The 24445-nt window shown below is 38.9% G+C and overlaps 1 protein-coding gene across 1 annotated transcript in view; it reads right to left on the bottom strand.

Moving 5' to 3' along the window:
* CFAP70 (cilia and flagella associated protein 70) overlaps positions 1-20257 on the bottom strand; it is a 78931-nt gene extending 58674 nt beyond the window's left edge. Inside the window, exons 1-8 of the mRNA XM_044662811.1 lie at positions 20195-20257; positions 16571-16757; positions 13671-13769; positions 13431-13510; positions 10235-10411; positions 7002-7184; positions 6281-6375; positions 1670-1766 (exon numbers count right to left, since the gene is read on the bottom strand). Of these exons, the coding sequence (XP_044518746.1) occupies positions 1670-1766; positions 6281-6375; positions 7002-7184; positions 10235-10411; positions 13431-13510; positions 13671-13769; positions 16571-16757; positions 20195-20257 (981 nt within the window). The remainder of the gene's footprint in view (positions 1-1669; positions 1767-6280; positions 6376-7001; positions 7185-10234; positions 10412-13430; positions 13511-13670; positions 13770-16570; positions 16758-20194) is intronic.
* Positions 20258-24445: the final 4188 nt, after the last annotated feature.

Raw genomic sequence — 24445 nt, 5'->3', positions numbered from 1 at the left:
CCCACATTCAGAGGAGGGACTGCAGGAGAGGAAACATATAGGAAAAACAACTGCATGAACGCATGGGTCGGGGTGGACATGATTGAGGGTGTAGACTCGAAACTACCACACCAATGCAACTACCAACAATTTGGAAATTGGTCTTGATCAAGGACACATGACAAAACTAGTGGAAATGCGCATGGGGGGGGGTGCGGGGGGGGGGGTTGAAGGGGAAAGGAGGAGCATGAATCATGTAACCATGTTAAAAATGAATATTAATAAATGTAAAAAAAAAAGCCTTTTTTCTGGAAAAAAATAGGAGTTTTTCATCTAATTTTAATAGAGAAAAAAAACAAATAAGCAATTTCTAAGGGAGGGGCCCTACAGGGGAACATTTTTAGAATCTGAAATAAGGAAGATTAAACACAAACATATAGGAAATGTCATTATAACATACTTCTCTGTGTATAAGTAATGCTTTTTGTACTGATCAATCCAGGGAATGAATGGATCAGTATTGGGAGGTCAGGAGCAGAAGGCAATAAGAAATAAATAGATTAGGGAAGGATACTGAATATTTTTTGGGAAAAACAGAGGAAAAAATGGATGCAGATGAGTCACAGCAGAAGAACGTCTCAAACAATCTTATTCTAATGAGGAGGACAGTTTCAGTGGCTTTAGAATATAGTGGCTTCAGGGGGCACACTTGACTTCCATTTTAGCCCTATCACTTACTACCTGGGTGATCTCAAACAATCATTTAAGCTGTCTGGACCTCAGTCTCCTAAAGATCTGAAATGAGGAGTTTGGACAAAATGATTTCTAAGGAAACTTCTAGTTCTAAATCTCATAGGTCAATAATGAGAGGAAAGAGAATAACACCTGCTTCTGGGAGGAAGATCTCCAAACTTTCACTAGAGCTTCATGAAAAACATAAATATCTCCCTCAAAAGTTCTACCCATTTCCTCTTAGAGAACTTAATTAAAACATTGGAATATGCTATACTGAATGCTGTGCTGAAATTGGAGTATGAGGAAAAAGCTAAGAAGGAATAAGCTTTGTGGTATTCAAATGCAATAGTAAAACTTCTGCTTCTTTCCTATTCTGTCTGCTGTCAGAGCTTAAAAAGCCTTAATATACAGAAAGTGAATTTCTAATTTTCACATGTCTTGGGATAATCAAGGATATGGGTGAGTATCTGTCATATAAAAACAGATTTTTTTATAATAAAATTTTCTACTCTTGAAAGATGAACAGTTCAGAGAGGATAAAATTGAGATCTATTTTGGATTAGGTGAATCTGAACTTACTTATCACTTAGAACTTAGAACACCAGAACCAGAAAAAAAACAAAAAACAAGTTCACTGGCATTTGAAAGAAGAAAATTTAAGGAAATAAAAAGAAATTCTATTTCTTGTGAAGTATGGTACTCCAATAAGCAGTATAGACAAAAATATTAATAGGCTTAAAAGGAAATAAGACAAATTTATGTCTGATAAATATATTTAAGCTATTAAGGGTAATAGAGTAAATCTCTATCCTTTTGAAGATGACACCAAAAAGGATAAATATGTCCTCTTTCTAAATGTCCATTGGTATCAGAATAATATGCTCAATGATAACTCATTATGGCATGTTTTATATTATATGACAGCTTATGTAAGCATATTAACTTGAACACATACCTTATCAGCTTTTGTTTTTGTTTTGGCCACAGGAACTACAGGAACTCTTGTTATCTCCACTGGGAAGAAACGGCAATCTGCAATTCGTTTCTGAAAACTACATGCCAAAAACCAGACACATATGTAAAGCCTGTTTCAGTAAAATTGAGGTTAAAGGGAATATCTTGGTATAAGTGATTCATTCCTCTCTCTAGGCTCTCCTTCTGAGTTGGCTCATTCACCAAATCTGTATTCACACTGGCAGATGGGTTATGGGGAGATAGGAACTGCTACAGCTAACTTTAAGATTCTAGTTGTAACCCTGTTGGGTGGCTATTCTCCTACATTATAAAATCCTGAGTCCCCGGGACCAGTGTATTTCCCATTTACCAACCATCAACCATCTAACTCCATTAACTCAACAATAATTACCAAGCAGAATATTAAGCAAGAATAATCATCACATAATATTCTACCCATAAACCTGATGTGTCCTCTCCCACCACAGTGTCCATGAGAGAGAATGAGCGCAAACTGTAGTGAGGCATAAATCTAGGAGACCCATGTGCCCCAAATTACAAATTATGATTCAAAAGTCCTACATCAAAGAAAAATAAAATACTGCAAGCATCCAGAAGTAAGCAGTTTAAGTCCCAAGGGATCACAAGTCAAGATTTTCCAATACCTGGAAGCTTCTATTATAAAGAAAAGGATGTCTTAGAATATAATATAATATTATATATGTATGCATATGTATATATATTTATTTATAGTCAAGATTAATTTGCCCATAAAAGCTGTGTATAATCCTACAGGGGAAAAACTGACTTTTAATGGAATAGAAGTCTTTTAAGAATTTCTGAAAAGGCTACAGCTGAGTAGGAACTCTGAAATACAAACATAATTGTCAAGAGATATCTAGAGAAGTAAATTTATTTGAACAATTGGAAGAGGAGACATGATAATGTAGAGCCAGCATTCCATTTCAAGAAGAAACAAGCATACCATCAGGGTCTTAAACTCCCCATAGAATATGGAAGACACTATCTTTTTAAAAGAGGTCTTGGAAGTGGATTGGCTCTGTCCTGAGAGTTTGAAGAAGGTAAAGAGAAAGGAAGGTAAAATGAGGAAGAGACTGGTAGAGAAAGGAGGAAGAAAGGCAGGGAACTGGCTATTTCTCATAGATAGGACAAATGAGAAGGTCATACAAACAAGGAGAAGAGGATTGGGGGAGTTATCTATAGACAGAAAAAGGAGGACTGAACACATACATACTCAAAAAAGCTTGGCACTGAACTACATCAAGCTTAAGAGGAAAACAAGAAAAGGGAAAGGGAGGGAGTTGAGAGGAAGGAGGATAACGCTTAGGGGAGAATAATAATAATAATGATAATGATAAGCTACACAAACTTTCTGATTCTGATTGGGGAGGAGTGAAAAGAAAAAAGGATAGAAAAGGAAAGAAAAAGAAAGGGAAGTAAAAGGAAAGATCTAGAATCTAAAGGAGTACCTTAGGAGGCCTTTTAGACAAGTAAATATGTAGATAATGAATGGTATATTATTATTCTGCAAGAAATGAGAAAACAAGAGAACCCTGGGTAATACGAAAGACAAAGTGAGCAAAAAACAGCTCACTCAAGGACAACTATATCATAAAGAAAAACATCTTCAAAAGACCTAAGAACTCTCATTATGTATGTAACCAGTGTTATTTCTTTTTTAAACCATATTAAAACATATTTTTTCATTTAAAAAAACAGCAAACCAAAATATATATTCTAGAATTTTGCCAGGAATTGAAGTCAAGCCCAGTGTCTTATAGCTTGCAGTCTCTATACTTGTCTCTTTTTTGAAAACTGAAACACTATTTGCCTTTCTCTAAGGTATCTCTCCTGTTCTCCATGATCTTTCAGATATTACTGACTACAGTTTAGCTTCACATCAGCAAGTGTTTTCAGTCTCCTGATGTGAACTTGATCTGAGCAAGAACCATGTCTTTCAAAGCTGCTTTTCTTTATATTACCTACAGCAAGTTGATGGACGCAAGGGAATGAAAGAATGAATGATAGCTAGTATTTATATAGCAGTGCCAGGCACTGTACTAAGCAACTTACAAATATTATCTTATTTGAACTTCATGACAATTCTGGGAGGTTGATGCTATCATCACCTACCTTTTATAGTTGAGGAAACTGAGGCAAACATAAATTAAGTGACTTGCCTAAATTATTCATATAGCTTATGCATACCTGAGGCTGATTTTGAACTCAGTTCTTCCTGATTCAGGCCCACCACTTTGTCCACTGCACCACCTAGCTGCCTAAGAATGTATGACTCTTTCTGTAGATGGTACCAAAATACACACACACACACATACACACACACACACACACACACACACACACACACACACACTTTTGGACATGATCACTGTGTGGATTCATCTTGCTTGATTCTGCTTATTATTATACTTTTTTATTCTTTATTTTTTCAATAATTGGTTGTAGGAAAGAAAGGGTTTGCAATAGTAACATCCCCAAAATGAGCCATTTAAGCTTTTTTTTTAATGGACAGACAAGAACAGAAAGAAGCACAGATAGTTTTGAAAGTAACATGCAGAATTTACTATGTGCTTTAAAAGAGGTGATATGAACTGGTTATTTATGGTTTCATAGAGAATTCTTTTTTGCATACATACTTTGCACATGTATGTGCTTTTTTGTGTTTAAGTTCAGAATTTAGAAATTAGAATTAAAAAAAGAAAATAGCAACAAATATGGGTTCCAAAAGAATTTCTTTTTAAATTTTTTTCTTTTTAAAATTTTTTCGATGTTTACATGATTCATTTTCTTGCCCTCCCCTTTTCCCTCCCCCTTAGCCAACAAGAAATTCTTCTGGGTTGTACAAATGTTTCATTTAATACCTATTTCTATATTATTCATTTTTGCTATAGAGCAATTTTTTAAAGCCTAAACCCCAAATCACATATTCATATATACATGTGATAAGTGATGTCATATGTTTTGCTTTTGCATTTCTGCTCCCATAGTTCTTTCTCTCAATGTAGATAGCTTTCTTTTAAATAAATCCTTCAGGCAAGTCCTGGCTTGTTGTGTTGCTACTAGTAGCTAAGCCCATTACATTGGATTGTTCCACAATGTTTTACTTTCTGTGTACAATGTTCTCCTGGTTCTGCTCATTTGACTCTGCATCAATCAATTCATTGAGGTTCTCCCAGTTCATATAGAAATCCTTCAGATCATCATTCCTTACAGCACAATAATATTCCATCCCCATCAGATACCACAATTTGTTCAGCCATTCCCCAATCTAGGGACAACCCTTCATTTTCCAATTTTTTTGCAGCCACAAAGAGTGGGGCTATGAATGTTTTTGTACAAGTATTTTTCCTTATTATCTCTTTGCAGTACAAACCTAGTGGTGGTATTGCTGGATCAAAGGATATGCATTTTTTTAAAGCCCTTTGCTCATAATTCCAAATTGCCTTCCAGAATGGCTGGATTAATTCACAGCTCCACCAGCAATGCATTAGTGCTCTGATTTTGCCATAACCCCTCCAATATTTATTATTATCCTTTACTGTCACATTGGCCAATCTGCTAGATGTGAGGTGGTACCTCAGCATTGTTTTGATTTGCATTTCTCTAATTATGAGAGATTTAGAATACTTTTACATGTGCTTTTTGATAGTTTTGATTTATCTGAAAACTGCCTGTTCATGTTCCTTGACCATTTGTCAATTGGAGAATGGCTTGTTTTTTTGTACAATTGACTTAACTCCTTATGCATCTGAGAAATGAGACCTTTGTGAGAGATTTTTGTTATAAATTTTTTCCCCAAATTTGTTGCTTCCCTTCTAATTTAGGTTGCATTGGTTTTGTTTGTACAGAAACTTTTTAATTTAATATAATCAAAATTATGCATTTTATATTTTGTAGTGTTCTCTCTCCTGCTTGGTCTTAAACTCCTTCCTTTCCCATAGATCTGACAGGTATACTATTCTATGTTCACCTAATTTGTTTATGATTTTACTCTTTATATTTAAGTCATTTACTCATTCTGAGTTAATCTAAACCTAAATTCTCCCATACTGTTTTCCACTTCTCCCAGCAGTTTTTGTCAAATAGTGGGTTCTTGTCCTAAAAGCTGGGATCTTTGGGTTTATTGAACACTATCTTACTGTCATTTACCCCAAGTCTATTCCATTGATCCACCCTTCTATCTCCAAGCCAGTACCATATTGTTTTGATGATCACTGCTTTATAGTATAGTTTGAGATCTGGTAACACTAGGCCTCTATCCTTCACCCAAAAGAATTTCTTGATACTCTACATCCTACCTAATGACAATGAGACAAAGACGATACCAAAAAATTATATTTTGTCTTGCAAAAGTTAGAGACATCCAATAAGGCGCATGTATATAACAAACATTCGCCAGAGTTCTTTAACCCTGGACCCCTTCTTCTCAATTTAATCTTGCCATAAAAGGCCAGGAGCTTTGTGAGAGAGGAAGAAAAAAAACCTCAAAGCAACTTAATGATCCCGAGAGCTAAATCAAGTTAACATAGTCAGAGATTTGTTTCACCTAAAACTAATATCTTAATCTTACTTGACAACCGCAACAGGGTCAAGGTAGGAGCGACTTTCCAAGTCCCAGACAATTCTTTTCTTGAAAGTTTCTGCTTGGTTTCTAAACTCTTTGTCCTAGAAAGTGACAAATTTGGGGGCCTTAGTTTACAACTGCCAATACCACATGCCAAACATGAAACAACAATCCTATCCAGGATCCCCCCACCATAATGAACTCACACAAAATATATATAGCAAGGATTTGTAACAAGAATGATGAGGGGCAGCTGGGTAGCTCAGTGGAGTTAGAGACAGGAGGTCCTAGGTTCAAACCCGGCCTCAGCCACTTCCCAGCTGTGTGACCCTGGGCAAGTCACTTGACCCCCATTGCCCACCCTTACCACTCTTCCACCTATGAGACAATACACCAAAGTACAAGGGTTTAAAAAAAAAATGATGACAGAAAAATAAACTGCACAGGACACATCTATATCATATGCTCAAAAACTTGGGTATTTATCCTTTTAATTTCCCAACTCCTTCATTAAAAAAAAAACCAACTTAAACTTTAGTGATAGATCATGGATCTATGATTTGAACCCAGCTATGACTAGATATTTAAGGAGCTGACTGATAACATATGGAAGTTAAATAATTTTACATGTTCAATCCTCTAGTAAATGGCTGAGATGACATCTGAGGTCAGGTCATCCTTTACTCATCTTAAACTGAACAGATATTATATATTCAAGCTTTATCACCTCTGGATGGTTGAGTTCTCCATCTTCTTCAGCATAAGGGCCACCAGTAATGAAAGAATCAGGAATGTACTGAGCTCCTGGTGCTATGATGTTGAAAATGGGCCATTTTTTGGGCCGAGGTACAGGTTCTTTTTCCCCACCAAGCTTTAGGATTCCATTTTTGAAGACTATTGGATTGTCTTTCTACAGAGAAAAAAATCTCACATTTAATAAAAATAGCATTGTTAGAAGGAAATTCATTTGTAATAAACACTAGAAGATTTTCTAACAAATATAGGCATAAACAAAGGACATCCATTTTCTCACTATTATCTGTCAGCTATTAAAATTAAAAATAAATTGAAAATAAAATATATGTAAAGAAAAAATTATACTAATAGCACAAACTTATGTAAAGAGGAGACAAAACTCACACATAATTCGAGGGATATTAAGTGTTCATGATTGAGGCACATCATCTAAAAAAATCATGATGCTAGCTGAGTTAATTGACTGATTTAATTCCATCCCTCTTGAATTAATGCTTTATAGAGCTAGACAATTCATTTGGAAGAATAAAAGATCTAGAATCTCACACAAATGGAAAAAGTTAGGAGAAATAATAACATTTTTAGACCTTAAATTATGCCATAAAATGTTCATTACCAATTGGTACTGGTTAAAAAATAGTCAAGCAGAATTAGTAGAAGAGACTAGATAGGGAAAAAAGAGAAATAATTTATCTCAACAACTGATAAACCTGAAAATAAATTACTTGGGGGGAAGAGTTTTCTATTTGATAAGCACTGTTAGGAAGGCTGGAAAGCAGACTGGTAGAAGTTAAATTTGGGGAAATGTGCGATATACTAGAATAAGTTCAAAATGAATACATGACTTGAATACTAAAGGTCACACCATTAAAAAATAGAAAAGAACCAGTTCAAGAATTCTTGAGTTATGATTTAGGAAATTTTCTTAACTAAATAAGGGTTAGAAACGGTAACAAAAAGTAAAAAAAAAATATTAGCTCATTTCAATTACATGAAATTGAAAGCTTATGCATGTTCAAAAACAGTGCAATTAGGATAAGAAGGAAAGTTGTCAACTAGGAGAAATTTTTTTGCATCTAATATATCTAAAAAGGGCCTGATATTCAAGATATAGGGATAGGTATATAAAATGAGTTAAATGAATTTTAATGATTCATTCATCAATCAGGGACAGCTCAGCCTTTGTTTAACTGAGGGATGCCATAGGTGAGTTAATCCACTGAGTTTTGGGAAACCATCCCAGGGCTGAGCTGTTTTCTTAGTTAATCCAAACTCATCTAACCCATTATATTTATTTGGCCCCACATCATGCTTCCTCATATCCAATCTAGCCATCTATGAAGCAACCTCTATCCTATCCAGCCTACATGGACATCTAAGTATCTGTCTTTTCATTATTCTCTAATGGAATGTCATTGCATCATGAGAAATTATGAATACAGAGAACACAGAGAAGCATGAGAAAACTGACAGAATGAAGTAAGTAGAACCAAGAAAACACCACACATAATGACTACAGCAATGAAAATAGAAGGAAAGAAAATACATAACTGAATGCTGTATATTATAATGATTAAGCAAGACCCAAAGAAGAAAGGAGAAAATTCACCTCCTTCCCATACTTACTGATGTGAGAGCTATGAGTGTGGAATATTAATACATTGTCAAACTCTGTTAATGTATAGGTTAGTTTTACTGTGTTACTTTTTTCTTTTTTTTGTTATAAGAGATGGATTCATGGGGAAAAGTAGGGGAAGAATATACTTGGATATGAAAATGATATAAAAACAAAAGATTCAATAAAAATTAAAAGAAAAAATTCTACTAGGTATCAGTAATAAACTACACAAAATGCAAGCAGGCATGCACATGAAGGAATATAGATATAGAGGAATATAAACATTTAAATGATGGGTTCTTTTGTCATTAAATGTATTACATAGTTCCCCAGATATACTCTAGCCCCTTCTCTTCCATCTATTCAATTAAAGGTCCAGCTCACTGTCCATATGCAATGCCTATCTTACACACACACAGACACACACACACTCTCTCTCTCTCTCTCTCTCTCTCTCTCTCTCTCTCTCTCTCTCTCTCTCTCTGTCTCATAATGTTATACTGGATGAGTAGCCCATCCCACTAAATGCTTGCTTGTTCCTCTATGGACAGTTTGGCTTTTTTTCTTTTAATAGTCTTGAATCTCCCCAAGAAAAACCCTTAATATTCTGTGCTTCATGAAATTGGCAGCGTATCATCCACACACAGGAACACGGGGAGGAGCTCACGATCTAAACACTCTGCCCAGAGCATCGTGGCCATGGTAACCCCTTTGGTGAGCATACGGGTGACCCAGAGGATGATGGAGAGATGCATGATGAGGGTATGGAGGCTGCAACAAATTTCTAATGATGAGCTATACACAAGAAGTGGCATAAAAACAGAATCCGGGTGGAACTGTCATGGAATAATACAGACCTATTATCCATTACTAGCTCTTGCCCCATGACAGATTCTAAAGTGAGAAATGCTCTGGGAGGCTGCCCAGCAGGCATTGTACTTCCTGCCCTGATTTGCGCTGTCAGAACCTCTCTCTGACCATCTCTATCTTTCTGCCAGGGTGTATCTTTGCTCCCCCTCTTGGTACTGGACCTCATCTTCTCTTAGAAGGTAATGGAGAAAACACCTTTTACTGGGTAATCAGCCTCCAGAGCCAAACTTTCCAACTCCATAGGTGACTGCCAAGACTAAAGAGGCCTTCACGTTTTCAAATCTTGATAATGTATTGACTTCCAAATAGAGGACACCAGGAGTGAGGAGTTACAATTCATGTTTTAGGTATGGGCTGATGAGTGACTGTCTCCTGTGGTAAAAAATAAACTTTGTGCATGGAGTACCTTTCTAGAAAGATTCTATTAATCCCTTCTGGGGAATAACTAACTAGGCATGAGTCAAACCTAAGCTTTAAGAGATCACCCCAGGGATCAAGGGAAATAACCAGCCAGAGAACTAAAGAGGAGCCTGATTTCTCTCTTTGGGGCAGACCTCCCTCTATCCCTCAGGCATGAGCCTCAGCTACTTGAATCTAGAGCCAGGGCCCCTTGGGAGAAGAAGGCATTCCCTCCTGGGCTTGCAAGTAATAATTACATGTGAAACATAATACGAGTGAAGACATTCATATCTAAATGAAATATAGCATCTCCATACCTCTTTATTTGATGGAATTTGCAAACCAACCATGTAATTTTGCTGAGGTCCTGTAGGCACAAAAGCTTCAGGTACAGAGTAGGCAGCCTCTAAAGTCACCTTTAAAAGGTTCCCACCCAAGATCTGGGCTGTAGTCAGTAATGCTTCCGAAACAGATACTGTTACCTCAAGACAACACTGCAGAAAAAGAAGGTGAACATGAAATAATAAATAATGCTTTAGATTCAGATATAACAAAATAAATATCCAAACAATTATTTGAACAATTTCACATACATTATTCTCCCTAGATCCTCACTAAAACTTCATGAGACAGGAAGATATTTATTTTTTATAAATGAGGAAACTGAAGACCATAGTCACAAAGCAAATTAGCAACAAAGACAGTACTAAAACCTAATTATTTTGCCCTCTTGTGCCTTAGTCTTTACACTCTTCCATGTGAATTGCTACTTGGCTGTGGGAAGCCAATAAGAGAAACAGAGTTTCAAATAGATAAAAATCTGAGACTCCTCTTTTGACTCCTTTTCTGATCCATACCCTTTCTTGTTAAAAAACACTGTGGTCTTACTGAAAAGATTTGAGCTCTCAGCAAATCAGCAGTTAAGAAGTTAGCATTCTTCCCCTTTGGTCAGGAATGCAGCTGCTTGGTAAAGCCAAGGCTGAAACCTTAGCAGGGGCACTTTGCCCACATTTAGAATAAGCTGCTGGGTCTCAAAAAGTGTTCTTAGACATTCAAGGCCAAGAAATCCAGGGGCTTTCTGTCCTACCAAAATATCCCCCGACTTGCCTTTCTGATAAGAACCCAGTCAAAATTCAGCGTTAGCCTTGTTCTAATTGGAAGTCATTGAGAATCTTTGTGTTTTGATATGACATAATTTGTAACTTCTGTGCAAATGTGAAGTTTTTGGGGGTTCTTTTGTGTGAAGCAAGTCTTGAAGTATATATAATAAACTCCATGCTGCCAGAGACAGAGCTGGAAGCATGAGCTAAAAGGTCTTCCATACTTGTTACTTCCTTATCAACTAAGTTGTCCTTATCAGAGATGATAAATAGATCATCTTTTTAATAGATAGCTACTAAAGGAACATGCTGAAAACAAAGAATAGAGAATACTTCATTCAGTGATAAAGGAAGGTGTTCCAGGGAATGTCTATTGAGGAATTGATTTCAAAAAGAATTTTCCATTTCAGATTTGCAGGGCAAAACCATACATATTCTTAAGAAAAAACTCCATTAGGTAATTCTCTCAGAAGGGTGGAAATGAGTTATTAGACCCTTTGAGGATTTATACCACCTCTGGTATAAACAGCATAGCTGCTTAAATATTAAATATCCATAGAATCAATAAGATACCCAATAAAATGGAAGACATTTGTTAAACTTAACAAAACTAAAGGAAAACATATATTACACTGTGGGGGAAAACAGGACCCACAGATATTTTACAATATCTTGAGGGATTGACTCCCTCAATCTTGAAGAGGCCTAATAGCATAAAGTTTCCAGTCACTACTGAGGGAAAAACAGAATATAACAAACTATGCAAACACACAGTAAAGCAGATGGTCTCATTCACTGTTGCAACAACTATTTGCTGCCTTTGGATAAGAGACAATTGCTGACCTGTCTAAATGATTAACATGACCCTTCCATTTTATTTAAAAGGCCTTCTTTAACAATTAAAAAAAGGATTTGGTCCCTTCTCCTCTTGCTCTTGCTCTTGAATAAGAAATGAGTCAGAAAGGAGGTGTGGGTCCTTTTCCTCTACCAAACAACCCAATAAATTTCCTACTGAAATGATTTAAATGAAGGCAAACAGCACCTTCTAATGCACAATAGATATTCCAAACTTTGGAAGGGGGTGCAAATGGCAGAACTAAGGGAAAGAAGTTTCTGCCCATAGCATTCCCACCAAGTAGCCGAGTAATTTATCCCCCAGGGGATTCTACCCCAAATAGAACTTCATGAAGACCCTGCAGAGAAAGAATTCAAAGGAGTTGTGATTCTGGACTTGTGGGATGTGTTAAGTCATGTGTGCTCTCTAAATGTGTCCCTTATTCTTATTGCACTTTAAATTCACAACCACTATGGATTTTTTTAAACCCTTACCTTCCATCTTGGAGCCGTATTGGCTCCAAGGCAGAAGAGTGGTAAGGGTAGGCAATGGGAGTTAAGTGACTTGCCCAGGGTCACATAGCTGGGAAGTGTCTGAGGTCAGATTTGAACCTAGGACCTCCTGTCTCTAGGTCTGGCTCTCAATTCACTGAGCTACCCAGCTGTCCCCCACTATGATTTTGTATGTATTTGTGGGGGGGGGGGACTTGCAGGTTGGGAGAGTGGAAACCTTCTAATTACTATTCGTTCTTGCTATACCATTTAAGTATATGCCTTTGCTAGAGATCTGTATCTAATAGGTGATTGACTGTCAAGAGGAAATACACTGATAGAGGCTTGTGAGCTAGTGTTAGGGGCACAGCCATACAAAGAGTTATCCCTAAAATTCTGGGAATTAAATAGTAGCTGCATCTTGGGGGATCCAACTTGGGGGATCCAACCTACTAACATGAGATCAGGTAGACAGAGTAAACATAGAAGGGGGTACATATAATTTTGCTATATGTCATATATAAGTCACATAGTTTCACAAAGTAAAGTCCATGTAATAAACAAATAAAGAAGGTCATGACCAAGGAGTGGTTCCAGAAGTGGGGAAAGGGTGACTGAATCAGAGGTTATTTTACAGCTTTTCAATAGCTTAAAGCAATAATGCATTTTCAGACCCCCTGAAACTCAGAGTGTGAGCTTCCTTCTTGCCAGTCTTGGCAGTCTGACAAATTTAGGCTCCTTAAACACAGACATAGAGAATTTCTACCTCAGTAGTTCCTTAATTAATTAAATTCTTCCTTTAGGCTTTCAGAAAATAAGACCCAAGCTAGGTGCGACTCCTATTGTTCCTGTCACACCTTAGTTATCACCTGGGAAACCCACCAAATACCCACCCTACTTGTATTGACCATCACACTGACATTATAATGGAAGACTACTGGAAAATAGTTCATACAAGAGTTTCAGGAATGCAACTCAAATTAGATATAAAACACAATAAATTTGCATTTATCATTACTAGTAAGTAAGACAGAAATAAACTTGTTTCAGATTATACAGCAAACAAAGGAATTAAAACCCCACTTACTTTAGCACCTGGTCGATTATTCTCTAAGGGTGAGCCAATCGCAGGATGTAATGTGGCCATTATCTCAAATGTGGACTCTCCTGTGAAGGAAAAGAAGATTAATTAAACCGAGAAAAGGAAGTAGCTTTTAGTTAACATATTTTTAGGCAGAAATGTATCATGTTTAAATTTTGCTTTTCCATGAATTTAAAATGAATGTACTTTATTAGATGTGGCTTTTGAGTAAGTTTTATACCTGACCTTCTAGCAAAGGAAGAAGATCCACAACTGCCTGACCAAGAGTTACAGTCTTCTCATCTTTCTGTTTCTTTTCCTTTGGTAAAACTTCAATCACAGTCACTAGAATATAAAAATAGCAAACATGAGAAAGGTTCCAGGGCAATCATTAAGTAACATGACAATAAGAAAATTATCAGAAGTGTCTAAGACAAAAGAAAGCTATCTTAGAAAGTAATTAGGGATCCCAGTATCACTGATAATTTGCTCTTACTGGAAAATCTGAGGACTTTCCAGGATCCATCCCTTATTCGCCTTTCATTATAGCAACATTCTCAAAGCAGAGATTTCCAAACTTTACGTGGTGATGGTGCACTAGTTTTTTTATTTTTTAATCCTTATTTTCTGTCTTAGAATTAACACTAAGTATTAGTTCCAAGGCAGAAGAGCAGTAAGAGCTAGACAACTGGGGTTAAGTGACTTGCTCAGGGTCACACAGCTAGGAAGTGTCTGAGGCCACATTTGAATCCAGGACCTCCAGTCTCCAGGCCTATCTCTCTACCCTCTGAGCCAACCAGCTGTCCCTACCACTTTTTATAAAAAATAAATTATTTTATTTTCCGCATATACTTTCCACAAAACGAGCTAAATCACTCCTGAGTTATTTAATTTTTTTAAGGATACAAATTTTGGAGGTTTTTTTAGGATGGTTGGAAAAATAGTTTTATACATAACAAAATGAATACATTGAGAAACATAACAGATAGTAGAGTACTTTTAACTTTTATACAAGTAATTTTCAACTTTGAGCTTACTGATTTCACGTTCAAAGGCAGCCCTGAACATGAAAGCATTGTTCACCTGTGTTGGGTACCTATATTGGCTAACAGTGGTGATGCCAAAGATCCCACAAAGGCCCGCTCAACAGTTGCATTGCACTCACCATCAGTTGGAACAGATTTGCCTTTAGTCTCATTTTTTTTTCAACTTTCATTTGCATCTTTTTTTTATTTGTTTTTAAACCCTTACCTTCTGACCTAGAATCAATACTGTATATTGGTTCTAAGACAGAAGAGCGATAAGGGTTAGGCAATGGGGGTGAAGTGACTTGTCCAGGGTCACAGTTAGGAAGTGTCTGAGACCAGATTTGAACCTAGGACCTCTTGTCTCTGGGCCTGGCTCTCAATCCACTGAGCTACTTAGCTGCCCTGCACCTTGTTTTTATTGAAAAAAAATATATAGGCTCGGGGCAGCTGGGTAGCTCAATGGATTGAGAGCCAGGCCTAGAGATGGGAGGTCCTAGGTTCAAATCTGGTCTCAGACACTTCCCAGCTGTGTGACCCTGGGCAAGTCACTTGACCCCCATTGCCCACCCTTACCACTCTTCCACCTATGAGACAATACACCGAAATTAAGGGTTTAAAATATAGGCTAAGCAGTGCATCTTTGGGGTGGGGTGGATATTTGTGGGAGTTGTATTTGAAAACATCCAGTGATATTTTGGTCACTGCTTCTAATTCCCTAAGAGGATCTTCTCTCCCCCCAGGATTGGAGAGAAGGTCTAATTGTCTAATTGTCTGACTATAGGCCAAGTGTATAACAGATCTGAAATTATTTACAGGAGTAAAGAAAAAGAGAACTTGTGGTCACATCAATAGCTGAATTGTAAAAAACAGTTCATGAGAGTCATGCAAGTCACAAAGAAGCAAATTATAGGCTTAAGGTAAGGAAAATCTTCCTAACAATGAGAGGTGTCCCAATGTAGAATGTGCTCTCCTGGGACAAAGAGGATTTCACTTCCTTGGAGGTCTTCCATCAAGAGCTTTCTGACCACTTGTTGGGTATACCGATGAGGTTCTTGTCCAACTGTAGGCCTAGTGAGCCTCTAGCATCCTGTCCATCCCTGAGGTCCTTTCTACTTTTAGAGAACCTGTATTCTGATCCTGAGAACAGACTGAGTTGAAGGAAGTAATGGAGGAAAAACCACATCCTGGGCTTAGGGCATTAACCCCAGAAGCTAGTAGTTATTTTGGTGGGAAAAAACACAGGTTTTGGCTTGTTAAAATGGTAAACAATTGGGTGGAATAAGGCGGGCATTTGCATGGATGTGAAGCTCTGTATTTCAGTGCTACAAAAATCAATCAGATGGGGAAACTAGGGAGCACAGTGGATAGCATACCAAGCTTGGAGTTGAGGGGACTTGAGGCTAAGTCTGGCCTCAGATACTTCCTACTTGTATGCCCCTGGGCAAGTCACTTAGCCATCATTGTCCAACTTTTACTGCTCTTCTGCCTTAGAGTGGATACTTGCTATTGACTCTAAGGGAGAAGGTAAGAAGATTTTTTAATCAATCAGATGATTAAAAATGTCCTTGAGATTAGAAACCAAGTGAGATGCTCTAACTTCCAGCAGAAATGGGCAGAACTGAAACATGTATAGACTGTCTGTAGATCAACAGGGCAGGATGTGTGTCTTTCCCAGTCCTGTCCACAGAGTACCTTTGGATCCCTGTTCACAGCCAGAAGTAATGGAGTCATATAAATCAGTGTGATCACACTGTGCTGGGTGCATGGGTAACATAGCTCCTAATTTAATGAGAGAATGCTGAGCCACTACACTCTGCACTTGCATAAGGGGAAAAAACTGACTCCCTATTGTGGGAGGACATGAAAGCACCAACTTGAATGACTTCATTCACCAAGAGACCTTGCAGGTATAGGCATGCTGGGAAAGCCCATGTTCAGGAACGTGTCCCTTGATTTCCAACACTTACAGACCTACAGGCAGCTCACAGATGGCAACTATCGTCTATTTTGGAAATAGTGTGGACCAGCCCCTAGACACAATATTGTTATTATTATATAGGGGCCACGCCATCTTTATAGTTAGACATAAGGAAAATATTTAGAAGCATAAAGACTTACAGAACACAGGCTTGTGGGCTAATTCATCCAAAGTATTGGTTCCATCAGGATTGAACTCAAAACTGGTGGTGAAGTTGTATTTTGCTGTTCCTTCAGCAGTAACCATGAATTTTGTAGAGTCTCCCAGGACCACATTATTAAATTCTGCACGAACAAAAGTAACTGGAAAATCCCCTTTAGTGCCTCTCTATTGGAGAGAAACATAAAACTTGTTATTCTGCAATTTCACTCAAAAAGCACATGGTTCTCAAAAGTGAGGGGCAATTCAGGGACTTAAGCTACACAGCCTCTTTCCTTCTTCTGCGGCTTCACCTGAATATGTGTGCTCAGCATTCATATGGACATATTAAGCACATAAGAGAAAGTCACCAAGAAACATCTATGATTGTGGCAGAATGCACTTTTATTCCATCATGCTGCAGTTCAGAGAGTCACGGATTAAGTGGCAAAAAGAATGTTAGTGCTAACTGAAGGGCTTCAGGCCCTCATTTGGAGGTGAAAAAACTAAGGCCTCTGAGGCCAAGTAACTTGAGCAAGGTCATGTAGGTAGTAAGCAGCAGAGCAAGGATTTGAATGCAAGCCCTCTGTGAGAAATAAAAGAGAACGTATGTTCTTTTCAGGTTGGACATCCATCCTACTCCCCCCATCAAGAATGGAATATGTAGGAACAAAAAAGTCTGCTTAGGCTTGCAGAAAAAGACCTCAAGGATGTCTTGCTAAATTTGGGAGACAGGCAACTGGGAGATTCCTAATTAAAGAACGTCCTATTACGGCTCAAGAAACAAGGAAAACAGTGTTCATACCTTTGAAAGTTAAGGGAGTCGCTCTTAATCTTACTCCTCCCAAGGAAGGGTTTGTGATGAGCTCATGCTGTGTATCTTGATGCTTTTTGCGCCTAGATTTTAAGTCCTGATCCTAGAATGTTTGTATCTGTGCCCGGGCATTGCATTTACCACATTAGGGAACTTGCGCTTTCTCATGAGAAAGAATTAAGGCTGCTTCTTCTGCTCTTACTTTCTGACTCCAGGTTTGTAAATTGAGTAGGTTTTATCCCACACACCTCCAACTGCAAAACCAATACTCTTCTGTAATCGTTGGAATCACTACAGGTAACTAAACACAAGGGGCCATAAGAGGAGAGGACATTCCTTTCTAGGAGAATGATTGGCTAACATAAGCTATTAGCCAAAGGAACTAGAACTGCCTTCCTCTTATTTGAAAGGATTTGAGAGCTAGAAGGGACATCAGAGGCCATCTACTCCAACATCCTAATTTTAGCAATGGAATGGAGAAGAGCATTTTCTGAGGGTTTACTACTTGCCAGGTACTGTGCCAAGTTCTGAGGAAAAGAAAGCCCAGGAGGCTCACAGACTTACAGATACCTAGAGAAGGGAGGCACATCAGAGACCAGCTGGTTCAACTGTCACCAGTACGAAGATGTCTTCTACAACATGCCCGAGAAGTCAATGGTCTCTCCAACAAAGGGAAATCCACTACCTCCCAAAGCAGCACAGTCCACTTTTGGAGAGCTCTATAATTGTTGGAAGTGGATTCTTTACAATAAACTTAAATTTGCCTCATAAACTTATTGTTCCTACTTCCATCTGTCCTCTGAAGTCTAGTAAAACAAGTCTGTTCCCCTTTCTGAGGCCCATTGATAGAGCATTGGGTCAGAATTAGGAAGACTCCTTCATTAATTCAAATCTGACCTTAGACACTTCCTAGCTGGGTGACTCTGGGCAAGTCACTTCACCTCCAGTTTCCTCACCTGTTAAATAAGTTTGTTGTGTTGTTTGATCTTCACAACAACCAAGGATGTCTGTGCTATTATTACCCTCCTTTTACATTTACACAGAGCTCTTCTTATCCTTCTCTACTTCTGTCTGTCTGTTTCTCTCAAATCTATTCCACTCCTGGGCAGTTCTGATTGGTAAAAAGTTTTTCTTGACCTCTAAGCCTAACTTTGCTTTTCTGTAAGTTCTACCTACTGCCCCTGGTTCTGCCTGCTGGGGCTAAAGAGAACAAGTTTATTTCATCTTCCACAAGACAGCTTTTCAAATACACAAGGACAACTATCACTTTTGCTGATGAAAGGCAGCTAATTGTGCACTAGATAGAATGCTAGGTCCAGTCAGGAAGACCTGGGTTCAAATTTAGCCTCAAATATCTACTAGCTGAGTGACCTTGGGCAAGGTACTTAACCCTTGCCTCAGTTTCCTCAACTGTAAAATGAGGATAATAATAGTCCTTGGTTGTTGTGAGGATCAAACAACACAACAATTATATAACAAAACAACAAACAAGTATAAAGCTCTCACAGTGCCCAGCACATAGTAAGTACTTAAATGCTCGTTCTCTTTTCCTTTACTGAATAAACAACCCCCAAAGCAGAGGGCTTTGCCCAAAGTAAGTACAGGTATACCCTGCTTAATCGTACTTCATGGATATTGCATTTTTTACAAGTCTATTGGTGCCATTCTCCCAACAGCATGTGCTCACATCTTATCTCTGTGTCCCATTATGACAATTCTCACAAAATTTCAAACTTTTCCATTATTATTATATCTGTTATGGAGATCTATGGCCTTTGATATTACTATAGTAATTGTATTGGGGCTTCCATATAAGCCAGCAAACTTAACAGATAAATGTTGGGTGTGTTTTGTCTGCTCTACTGACCAGTTAGTTATTCCCCATCTTTCTCCCTCTCCTCAGGACTCCCTATTCTCTGAGACACAACAATATTGAAATTAGGTCAGTTAATAAGCCTAAAATGGCTTCAAAGAGTTGAAAGTGACAGGAAAAGTCAATTGATGCAGCAAACTTCATTGTTGTCTTATTACCACGGCCACTCCGACCTTCAGCAACCACCACCATGATCAATTAGCAGCCATTGACTTGGAGGCAAGACTTCCCACCAGCAAAAGGTTACAATCAGGAGGCAGCTGGGTGGCTCAGTGGATTGAGAGCCAAGCCTAGAGATGGGAGGTCCTGGGTTCGAATCTGACCTCAATCATTTTCTAGCTGTATAACCCTGGGCAAGTCACCTAACCCCCACTGCCTAGCCCTTACTGCTCTTCTGCTTTGGAAACAATACACAGTATTGATTCTAAGACAGAAAGTGAGAGTTTTAAAAAGAAAAGATTCCACCTCACTGAAGGCTCAGCTGATGGTTAACATTCTTTTTGCAATAAAGTATTTTTTAAAATTAAGGTATGTACATTGGTTTTTTAGATATAGTATTATTTCACACTTAAAAGACTGAAGTATAGTAAAAACATAACTTTTTTATATGTACTGGAAACCAAATTTGTGTGATTCACTTTATTGCAATATTTACTTTATTGCTGTGGTCTAGAACCAACCTCCCAGTATTTCCAAGGTCTGTCTTGTACTTAGTGATTTTTCACATATCCATTTATTCTTCCATTTGCATGGTATGAACATGACACCCTTTGCTATCCCAGTGACCCTGCTCTGAATGTCCCACAAGTAGAGGGGGTTGGCAGGGAGGATAAGAGCCCAAGCTCAGGGCTCTGATAGATCTGTCTCCTGATAGAACTTGGCCATGAAGATGCATGAGTCACTCAATGAGAAATATGAAATTTTCAAAAATAACTTTACCAATTCATATCCTTCTGTCACAGTGATCTGTACTGGTTTACCAGCTGAAGATGTCGTGTCCATGGTGTTAGCTGGGCAGGATTGCTCTGCTTAATGTGAACACAAATAGTAGTTTTGTTGCTCCTATAACGAGAAGGCATAAATGTGTTGCCTCACACAGAAAAGCTATGAAGGGGCTCATATTACATATTGCCCAATATTTGTGCCAGTTCAGTCCCTAGGGTACTTAGAATCAGTTCTATTCATGCTTGTTTTGCAATTTTTTATTCTTGGGAGCAGTTAGGTGAGTCAGTGTACTGAGCTCCAGGCCTAGAGACCTGGATTTGAATTTGACTTCAGATACTTCTTAGCTATGAGACCCTGGACAAGTCACTTTACCCCCATTGCCTCACCCTTACCACTCTTATGCCTTGGAACTGTTATAAGGAAGAGAGGGTTATAGTAAGAGATGCACAGTATTGATTCTAAGACAGAAGGTAAGAGTTAAATTAACAAAATAAAATGATTCTTTACTCATCCTTCTTTTTCTAGTGGGTAGGTAGTGATTCAAGAAATAGTAGAAAAGGAAATGACTCTACCAGTGTGTGCTAACAAAGACCTAAGGGTCTGATATGAACAACTAGTTTGTAAAATCCTCTCTCTCAATAAGACAAAAGTTTAAAAACTGTTTGGCTTTCACCTAGCTACTTTTACTTTAGCTACTCTCATGATTTCTCCACTTAAAGTTTATTTTTGATATTTTTACCTAGGCAAAAATACTGGGGTGGGAACCTCACAGGGGAATCTAGCCTGCACCCCTAGAGAAGTGATCTTATTTTTCTTGTATAAAACCCAAGTATTATCTTGAATCTCTTTACTACCTTGCTTTTCATTTCAAATCAATTACTAATTCTTGTTAAGTGCACCTCTGTGATATCTCTCTGACCTCTCCTTTCCTCCCTATTTCCTTTGCTACCAATTCTAGGACAAGCTCTCATTACCTGGACTATGATAATGACTTTCTAACAGGTCCTCCCACCTCTATTCTCTTCCTCCAATCCATTTTTCATCTCTCTGCCTGCCTCATCTTCCTTAGGTTTAGTCATGCTACTTCTCTGTTTAAAAAATCTCCAGTGGTTATTGCTCACCAAAATTCCAATTTCTTTGCCTGGCATTTAGGGCTTTCCATGATCTAGTACCCCCTCTACCTTTTCAGTCTTATCTCATATTACCCTTCCAAATGCTCAAGCCAATCAGAACTACTCTTTGGGCTTCTATATCCTGCTCTTCTCCCAGCTCTGCATTCCTGCCCTTATTATACCCTAGGCCCAGAATGTTGTGCCGCCTCTTTACCTGCTGGATTCCTTATTTTTAAAACCTAAATCAAGTCACTTCTTCCCTAACACCCTTCCCAATTGCCTTCTACTCTGTTCCTCAAATAGTACTTTCTTCTGTACCTCTTGAGAGGCATTATTATGTAATCTGTGTCTTAAAGTTATAAGTGTTTGTATCTTATTCCCCAATGGGACTGCAGGAGGGGTCTAGTACACTGGCTCTTCACTTTATGCACATTAAAGTACTTAAGCACATTAAGTAGTACTTAATAAATGTTTGGTGACAGTGAGACTCTGGGCAAGTCACTTAACCACAGTGGCTTGGCCCTTGTAGCTCTTCTGCCTTGGAACCAATATTCAGTATTGATTCTGAGACAGAAGGTAAGAGTTCAAATAAATAAATAAATGTTTGGTGAATAAAAGATTGAATCCTGACTGGTGTAGAAGCAGCTCAGAATTTGATTCCACTGATCAGCTGTTTTTATCCCAGTCACCTCACCTAGGTTCCAGATCTCAATCACTGTTAATTCGTTTTTCTTTTGCCTTCCACAGTCAATTCCTTTTGTCTGGAACCTTGTTGCATCTCCACTAGACGGCCCCAATAATGTCCCAAGTGATTGACCTGATTTTAGTTGTTCTATTCCATCTGCCTATTCACTGGTACTGAAGTAGAAACTCAGCTCTGGGTGTCATCTCCATTGCCTATTCAATCCAAACTCCTTAACCTTAATGTGTTAACCATCCTGTCACAATGACCCTTTCTGGTATTATCTCCCATGATTCCTTTGGCTGTAAACTATACTCCAGTCAACATTCCCTATACAGAGCCTATGCTTTTCTGTCCCCATGTCTCTGTAAATTCTATTCTTTTTTCTAGAATGTCTTTTTCCCTCTCTCATCTCTAGCAGTTGAAATCTTGCTTATTTGTCAAGCCCCAGCACATAGGCAGAGGATCAGGAAGTCTTCCTTGATCCTGTTCAAGTATCTTTTTTTTCCTCTGAAGCCCAGAAGCACTTTATCTGAACCTCTTTTCCTTCATTTTGTAACTAATGTTATAGGGGCAGCTAAGCAACTCAATGGAAAGATGACTGGGCCTGGAGTCAGGAAGACCTGAATTCAAATTTAGCTTCAGAGGTTCACTTTCTGTGTGAACTGGGACAAATCAACCTCTGTTTGCCTTTATCCACTGGAGAAAGAAATGGCAAACGATTCCAGTATCATTTGCCAAGAAAATCCCAGAGACATTATTGACTTGCTATGCTCCATGGGATCATGAAGAGTCTATCACAACCTAAGACAACTTGTATAGTTGCTGGTATAGAGATCTTGTCTTTTTATAAACTAAGAACAAGGACTGTGGCTCATTATCCATTATTATTACCTTATTGCCTCTCCATCCACCTCCAAATGCTATGCAGTGTTTAAAAATTTTTTTATCAATGTAACGAACACCTTTGGTGGTGAAATTCCCTGCATTGATGACAGAGGAGTTAAAGATGAAATATTACAATTTATGTAGCACCTTAAGGTTTGCAAAGCCCTTTGTAAAGATTATTTCATCATACACTCACAACCACCCAAGGGTTTAAGGGGATCAAAGCAGATGAACACAGATTAAGTGACTTGCTTAGGGTCACATCGCTACTAAGCATCTGAGGCTAAATTTGAATTCATGCACTCTACCCAGCAAGTCCCAGAGAGTTGCCAGGGAGCACAGTGGGGTTGAGCAATTTTGCCCTAGGTGGGCTGGAACTTGAATACAACTTGAATGATTGCTAACATGTATATAGCACTTACTACGTAACAGACACTGTACTAAGCACAATTACTAACTCAATGGATCCTCACAACGACTCTAGGAGGGAGGGGATATTATCTTCATTTTACAATTGAAGAAACAGTGGCACGGAGCGGTTCAGGGACATGCCCAGGGTCTCACAGCTGGCAAAAGGTCCAATTTGAACTCGGGCTTTCCTGACTCCAAGAGCATCTCCCTGCCCCAACTGAGGACTCTCCTTTCTCTGGGAGAGGAAGGGGTTTCGGCGGGCGCCTCTGGCTGTGCCACGACACGCCAGGTCCCGGGGACAAAGACAGCGATCCAGCTGGCCTCCCGAGACCCTCAGGAACCTAGACTTGCGCGCCGGGTTAGCGGACCGTGCGGGATAAGGGCGGGTTTAAGGGGATCAAAGCAAAGGCTAGGGAGGGGGAAGATTGGCAGCGAAAGACTCTCGTGACATCGCGATCACACCGGGCATTCTGCACCTCAAGAATAGCTGCGGACGGCCAGCCGCTGTGGGAAAGGGAACAGGATTCAGAAGGAACCTCCTCTTTCTCTTACCTGAGGGAACTGGAAGCCTGGTGTTTCGTGGCTGCTATAGCAACCAGTTCCAACTCTCGCGAAATCTCTTCTCTCGAGAGCTAGGTCGAGTCCAAGGCAGTCGGGACATTCTTCCCGCGCATGCGCCGAGAAGGCGCTGGGATGTACCTGGCTGTGTGAAGCCTTGTAGGGGTCCTGACCTTGAGCTCTACGGGAGGGTGAGCCATATAGCTAAAAAACTAAATCATCTGGGGGCAGCTGGGTAGCTCAGTGGAGTGAGAGTCGAGCCTAGAGACAGGAGGTCCTAGGTTCAAACCCGGCCTCAGCCACTTCCCAGCTGTGTGACCCTGGGCAAGTCACTTGACCCCCATTGCCTACCCTTACCAATCTTCCACCTATGAGACAATACACCGAAGTACAAGGGTTTAAAAAAAAAAAAAAAAAAAAAACTAAATCATCCCTTTTCTCATGGTCCCCAAAGAGCTGGAGGCGGGAAATATTAGTTAGGCCCGAATCCAACCCCATTTTACAGCTGAGGAAACTGAGGACTGGGGAGGTTGAGGAACTTGATGGTTACCAAGTAAAAAGATTGGTGACAAAATCTGAACTCAGGTCTTGCAG

Source organism: Gracilinanus agilis, chromosome 2 (assembly GCF_016433145.1).
Source record: "Gracilinanus agilis isolate LMUSP501 chromosome 2, AgileGrace, whole genome shotgun sequence".
Taxonomy (NCBI): Eukaryota; Metazoa; Chordata; class Mammalia; order Didelphimorphia; family Didelphidae; genus Gracilinanus; species Gracilinanus agilis.
The sequence above is the reverse complement of the archived record's forward strand: the minus strand, read 5'-3'. Positions and strand labels throughout refer to the sequence as shown.